Genomic DNA, 7,305 nt, shown 5'->3' with positions numbered 1-7,305 from the left:
ATAGAACAAGACCACCGGTTTTTTTGTTTTTTTTTTTGTTTTTTGTCTTAAATCAATTCAATTTTGATTTAATACTATTGTACAATGAGGAATCAGGTTGTCTCCATTTTCGTCTCCACATACTCCAAAACTTGAATATTTGGAACCTTAGCCAAGCCAAGCTTAGCATTTTCCGTATGAATGTGCCATTTGGCTTGCGAGTAAAGTCTCTCGTTGCTTTAGCCATGTTGGGCTTCTCTCCTCCATTAATGGGACATGTATTTCCTTGTTGGGCATGAAATGTTTTGGGCAGCCCAATCTAATGCATGACTCGTCCTCCCCTCCTCCACCCAGAGTAAATTTTGAGGTTGAAAAAGAATTTATATTAGTGGCCAGTGGATCCCACACTTCACTATTTCTTTTATCTTCTTTCACTATTTCCTTAGTAGAAAGAGCAAGGGAAAAAAAAAAGAAAAAAGAAAATAAGGTGTTTTCTACAAGACTTCACCTATTGAGTTGGTGAGCATCATCAATCCACAATTCATCTTTGGTTTTCAATTTTACGTGATGATATTTCTCTATTTATCTCTTGTAATCAACTTATTAATACCACAGAGAATGTCTTCGTTTAATTTTCTTATGTTTTGACTATTTGATTCTCCATCTTATTTGGTGGACTGCGGGCCCTATTATTATACCATTGACATCCAAAACTGCTCCACTCGGGTGCTTTGGCTGCATCTCGAGATTGGTAAGAGTTTAAGATTATTTTTATGCATTTCCAGCCTTACTCAAAAAAAAAAAAAAAAAGCAATTTTCCAACAGATGGTCCGTGCAATTTAAAACCAAAACAGAGCATCATGTGAAAAAATGACTCAATATATAGCAATTTGCCAACGTTGGTTCCACAGGTTTCGATCAGATAGATGGAAATATTTAAAACCAAAACAGAAAAACAGGAGAGAGAGAGAGAGAGAGAGAGTCCTTCATTGTTGCTTTTCAAACTTGTACGAGCTGCTGGATGGTTGGAGAGCAGACAGAAGAATCATTAAAGCAACGGGTGCCGGTGGTTGAATATATAGCTTCAGTGAGGTGCATACCATCCCAGAAGGCATGTTTGCCACTGTCGGAGCACGAAACGAAACCTGGAATGCAGGTCCAAGCTCCATTGTTCGCCGCAATGCAGCATGGGTCTGTTGTATCTCCTAGCCCTGATAAAGAAAATCCACAGATGTTAAGTAAATCCTTAAATTTGTTGAGCAGTAGTTAGTAGGGATCGGATTATTCAAGGGTACGAATTGAAGAATTAGTTCTGATATCAATGCTCACCATATTTTGAAGGATTTGTGATCATATCATGTCCAAGCTTCGAACCATATCCCACTGCAAAGGTGGAGCCTTGGAGCGAAGTTGTCAATTGTTTCAGCATTGCAGGAAGCCCATCATTGAAAACTGATACAACCTGATTTAGTTCTTCAATACATGGTCCTTCGTGTGGTACTATTCTTGTAAATATTGGCATGCACCCAATCGGAGCAATCTCGAACACTAGAAACTTCCTGGCCCCCAACTTGTAAAGAGTCTGTCCATTTATATATTTCTCAATAAGTCAAAGGATAAATGTACCATGCATATATATGCTATTATTGCTCTTCTTGTTATTGCCATCAAGATTCCAATATTTAACATTCATAAATCAATATGATCCTAACTAAGATACCCATTTGAATTATCTTTTCATTGCACAGATTGCAGTGTAAACTATGTAGTAAGACCCAAAATCGAACCGGCCGGGTGGTCAGACCATGAAATCAGGAACCAGTAACCTTTCACGAGTTTGAACTGAATGGCAATAAAAACCATGACCCATTTGGGCGAGCCATCCTATGAGAAATCAACCATGAACCATCCACATCTTGCAACCATAAAAAAAAGTGAAAACCAGACATGGGCGGGCCACGATCTGTTCAAACTTGAACCATATCCCTTGCTTCCACAGTGTCCTGGTAGAGGGTTAAAACTGAGAATCATGGCCTTAAGTTTGGCTAATTCAAGATGGGGTCATCTCATGCATCAAAGGCTTTGATGTTGTTATTTCAGAGAGCAGGGCTATCGTAGCAAAAGGCGTGGCTCTTGCCACCCCCACCGCCAAGAGTTTGCATGCATCCAATCTGTTCAGGATTCCCTTGTGACACCTCGAAAGAAATTAAAAATGGTTAAAATGACTTATGCTACGTATTCTGGCTGTACTATATAGGATTAGTTACTACTCAGGTTCAGAGTTAAAGTTGAAGGTTGGATATATATATACATATATATACAGATTCAAGTTGAAGGTTGGATATATATATATATATATATATATATACAGATAAAAAGAAAACAGTGTGCTTTAGGAAAGTGGACACTGAACAGTGAATGGTGAGTATTTACCTCCAAGCATTGAGAAAGTCCGTCTTTGAGTAGTTGAGCAAATGCTTGAGGAGTGTACATTAAATTGGTTTTAGAAACATAAGATACAAGGTAGCCGCCGTAGTCATTGTTTCCAATATTGATAACAAAGATGGACTTGGAAAGGTAGTCTGAAAGGTCTTTGGAGCTGCCCAAGTGTGGTTGCAGCTCCATCTCTATAGTCTTTTGGAACAAGTTGATCTGATCATCTAGGTTGAGGCACTTACCCTGCACAAAACCCATTAGTCCAAACAGGAGAAAACAAAAGAAACCGAGAGATCGAGAAGCACTTAATGTATATATCTAATGACTAGTAGTAGATATGATTCCTTACGAATTCGCTTCCAGTCAATGGGAGAATGCCACATGATCCAGACGCATAATTCCGGCCAGTTATAGTACCAGGCTTTAACAGGCTCATGGATGGAGGAGCGTATGGTAGCCCAAGTTGTTCAGCTGTGGAAGAATATACAACAAGTAGGATTGAGATTAATTAATACAGCAGAAGAAAATTCTGCAACCCAGAAACAAATTTGTTTTGGGTTAATTTCAATGTTTTACATATTGACACCATGACTCACCAATGTAATCTGCGACTGTTTTGCCATTGGTGAATCTCCCCGTGACCCCACCGGCGAAGTCTACCCCATATGGCAGGTAATTCGCTTTGGCAATTGTTGGTAGAAAATTATTGTTGCCACTGTCAAGCAGAGAGTCTCCAAACACGTACAATACTGGTGCCAGAGGGTTGTCTGCTATGGCTACCAAGGCATGGGAGAAAATAGTGAAACAAATGAAAACGAGGGAATTTGGGGACCTTCTCATTCTGCTCAAAATTCTTTCCAGCAGGAGTTGCAGACTTTGAAGGAAATGACAAATGAGTTGCAGGAAGTTTATATTTTAAAAGATTTTCTGTTCACTCCACACTAACTTCTCTGACCTGGGTCAAGTTGGACGTTACAGGTACGAATCAATACTCTCAGATTCAGACAAATAGAATTTAGTTTTCACTGGTTATGGATAATTAACTGTTTTAGTTGGACTATCAAACGAACTCGACCAATGGAAGATCCAGCAGTTACAAATCAAGTCAAGACTGATAACTGTTTTGGTCTTGTTTTCAAATTTTGTGATCAAAATACAATCTGTATATAAATACTCACACCAACACATCAACTGACATGAGATTTTCCGACTCCGAATTATTCTCCAATCATTTATAGTATCAAGTCAGGCCACCGTTATTTTCTTATCTCTTGGTCTCTCAAGGTATATCTCCTTCTTCATAAACCTCCCCTAAAGTTTCGACAATCATCCTATAGTTTCGTCGAAATAAATACATCCCTTGAATTTTTGTGAAGAAAAACCTCCCTTCTGTTATTGACGTAGACGGAAAACATATATATTTACAAAATTACCCTAGGACGTCATTTAAATAAATCATAAAATACCATATTTGCTATGACTAACATCTCCCAATTTCCCTCATTTCTGCTAACGAATAAGCACTAGCTAGTTACAATTAGACCTGTTCATGGGCCGGTCTCTCGCTGGGCTTTTGCCAAAATTTGAATGGACCCAACCCGAAGCCCAAACCCGACATAGTGTAAAGTCATGCCTGAAGCCTAGCCCACGAACAGGTCTGGCTACAACTATGGCCATCAAACCACTCTCATAAGAGGGGATCCTCAGATGAATTTGTTCATTTTCATTTGAACAAATTCTTTCTCCCACTTAAGTCCAAACAACTGCCATCCAAAAGGTGTATTGGAATACCTTTATCATTGATGTCACACATCTGCACTTTTAGAATTTCAGAATCTTCAATCCATTTGGCATCACCTCCGTTTAATCTGTTAGCATGTGCTTTCTTCAGGGCTAACTGCTAATCAGCAATTTTGCTTCGTATTTTATTTGGAACTTAAAAAAGGCGATTAGGGCTCTGATGGTAATTGATAAAGTCAACGGGAATTGGCCAGTTAGTCATTGTAATCAATACCAAACTAGAAGATGGCTCTTTGTCTCTTATTAGAGCATTGTCTTTACTCTTGACTTCAAACCTAAAACTTGTATTAGGAACAGAGATGCGGATACTTACCAAACAATGATTCTGACGTAGTTGTATAAACTATTTGGATCCTAGGAAATTGCTTATCTAGGTGTTGCCATTCAAAATTCTGTTTAGTGTTCAGAGGATTTGAGATAGTGGCTAAGAAAGAATTATATGGTTTGGACTTTGAAGGCATAGTTGCAATTTTGGCATCTTCCTTAACTAAGCGTTTGTTTGGCATTAATGTTGTTGCTCCAGAAAATGGGAATACATCAACGCCATGTCAATTAAAAAAAAAAACGGTGCTTTAGGAAACATCAATATGTTTGGAATCGTTTTCCATAAAAACGGTGCTCCAAGACACGCCTTGGAAATCAAGAAGGTGTGGTTTAGAGTAATGCCGAATTTGACGTTTTCTCATATTGGAACTCATTGCTGCCAACGAGGACATGATGTGGCAGTGATGTGGACTTCCTATAATGAGTATCAATGCTAAAAACAGATATGAAGCACTGGTACCAAATAGAAGGTGTTGTTGTTGCTCTAGGAAATGTCCTACCTAGCAGCAACATTTTCAAAAAAAAAAAAAAGACACCGTTTTCTCAGAAAATGGTACTTCCAACCCACACATCAGCAGCAATCTGCAGCATCAATGCCAAATATATACTAAAGCTTCATCAGAGCTAATCATGGCAATATGGAATTGAAGTTTGGGTACTTTGATCATAGAAATGTGCTTCCCTTCACCAATGCTCTTTTGGCCTTTGAGGTTGTAGTAGTGTGGCTCTGAAACGTTGATAGTATAGGAAAAATTGAAGCGCTTTTGGATTTCAAACAACGAATTTACCATGTTAGTTTTGCCAAGTGACGCTAGTGCAACCTCTTATTTCTTTCTTCTAAGTTATCACATAAAAGAGTGTTCTAAATATGAATATTACACATCTAATAGATAGGCAAGAGTTATTTGTAGAGAGAGAGAGAGAGAGAGAGAGCGAGGAGAACAAAGGATCAAGGCATATGTTTAAAAATTGAAATATGGAACTAAGTTACTCCATTATCTTTTAGAGTTGGAAAAGTAATAATAATACATGGCTATTACTTTCAAGTCAATAAAAACGCAAATTGATTGATATGAACTCTCAAATTGTGCTTGTGCTTTACTGCTTTAGCCTATTTAGTCTGTAGAAGAGAAGAAACTATTTATGGTGGGCATGACCTCAGGTAGACGCGTATAGAAGAACTTGCGGAGTCCGTGTTCCACATATTTCTCTCCTTCCTCAGTGTTGTTGTAATCAAGTGTGAGTGAGTACGGATTCAACTAGTTAGTCGTTGGGTGAGACCATTGTTAGCAAGGAGATACGGCAGTTAGGCAATTAAAACTAAAATATGCAAACCTGGCAAGACAGCTGTACAAGATTTAAGATTGCAACTAACCTGTCTCTCAGTCACTTATAAATATTTAAAACTTTCTTGTATTTAATATATGGAAACAGAGAAGTACATTTGACAAGTCTGTTTTCTTCTATTGAGGAAGGAGAGAAAATGAGGAAGTACATTTGTTACCCGTGTTTACTCAACCCAGGAGAGTAAAGCAAATGCAAAGAGAAATAGGACAGTATGGACAAGGCAGAGGAAATGAGGATGTAGATTTGTTCTCTCGGCAAAGGAGTTCAAGAGGAAGCTTACAGACATTAATGGCATTTATAATGGCAGAGAGACGACATGCAAGTTTTTTCTTTTTGGGCTGAGACAAGCCAACAAGGAAGTGTTTGGGTTTTCCGGCTGGTCCGGTGAGGAAGAAACATATCTAGGTCTGAGTAAAGCCTGGCCAAGCCAATGAGAAGGAATAAGGCGAAGACCTGCCTTGATCTTGGCAGAAGCGGTGAAGCCAATGCTTTTGCCGCACGGGTGGTTAGTGACATTTTCCATTTGGGATAGTAATAAAAGGGTAAAATCAGTATTTTAAAAAGTTATGCATCAAATAACATTTTCTATCTAGGTCAATGACGAAAGTGAGGTTTTTGTCGAGTTTCTTAAAAGTTGAGAGAAGATATTTATTACAATGAAATTATTGTGGAGGTTATAATTGTCAGAAACCACAAGGGAAGCTTTTGTATTTTGCCCTAATTAATCTAATGTCAATGTAGGTGCCTCTCCAAAAGTTCGATTGCATTGATTGATTGGAGCAAGCAAAGATGAAGGAGATGCTACAACTCCTCCAATGTCTGAACCACAAACAGTAGCACTAGGGGTGATCATTTCAGCCCGGCTCGGAAATTCCGAGCTTGGGCCTGGGTTTTGTGTTCAGGCACGGCCCAGGCCCGGGCCCACATCGGGCCCGCAATTTTAGGTCCGGGCTTGGTCTTAATACTTCAAGCCCAGCCCGCATATATTTAAACTTGCACATTTTGTGTATAATGTATACATATGTATACATGTTATTTTATATATAAATATTATAACATGACATGTATAATTTATATTATATGTAATATTTTATATTATATAATGTATAAAATAAATTTATATGCATATTATGTCATTTAATATATAGATGTTTAATGTTTTATATATGAGAGACATTGGCTCAAAATCAGGCCCGACCCGGCCCGGACCCGTATAAACTAGGGCTAAGGCTTATGTTTCAGGCCTGGAACCCCGGGTCGAGCCAGGCCCGGGCTTAAGCTATAGCCCTTATCATAAGTGCAAAGCCTGGCCCAACCCATGATCACCCCTAAGTTGCATCGGAAATCGCACCGTTCACCCTAGTTGGCTAATCCACCCGACCTATCGTCCATCTTCAAGCCATTGTACCCAAACCCTAG

The 7,305-nt window shown here is 38.8% G+C and overlaps 1 protein-coding gene across 1 annotated transcript; it reads right to left on the bottom strand.

Annotated features, from left to right (window-relative positions):
- Nucleotides 1–978: 978 nt before the first annotated feature.
- Nucleotides 979–3,344, bottom strand: LOC148863404 (GDSL esterase/lipase 7-like). The gene is made up of 5 exons (XM_088977495.1): nt 3,012–3,344; nt 2,765–2,886; nt 2,413–2,658; nt 1,309–1,561; nt 979–1,190 (listed from the first exon to the last, which is right to left on the bottom strand). The coding sequence occupies exons 1-5, from the start codon at nt 3,253–3,255 to the stop codon at nt 979–981; spliced, it is 1,077 nt and encodes a 358-aa protein (XP_088833621.1). The 5' UTR covers nt 3,256–3,344.
- Between the last annotated feature and the right edge of the window lie 3,961 nt (nt 3,345–7,305).

This window comes from Nelumbo lutea, chromosome 3, assembly GCF_056320005.1.
Source record: "Nelumbo lutea isolate HS-2025 chromosome 3, American lotus-T2T, whole genome shotgun sequence".
Lineage (NCBI taxonomy): Eukaryota > Viridiplantae > Streptophyta > Magnoliopsida > Proteales > Nelumbonaceae > Nelumbo > Nelumbo lutea.
This window is presented reverse-complemented; position numbering and strand designations above follow the sequence as displayed.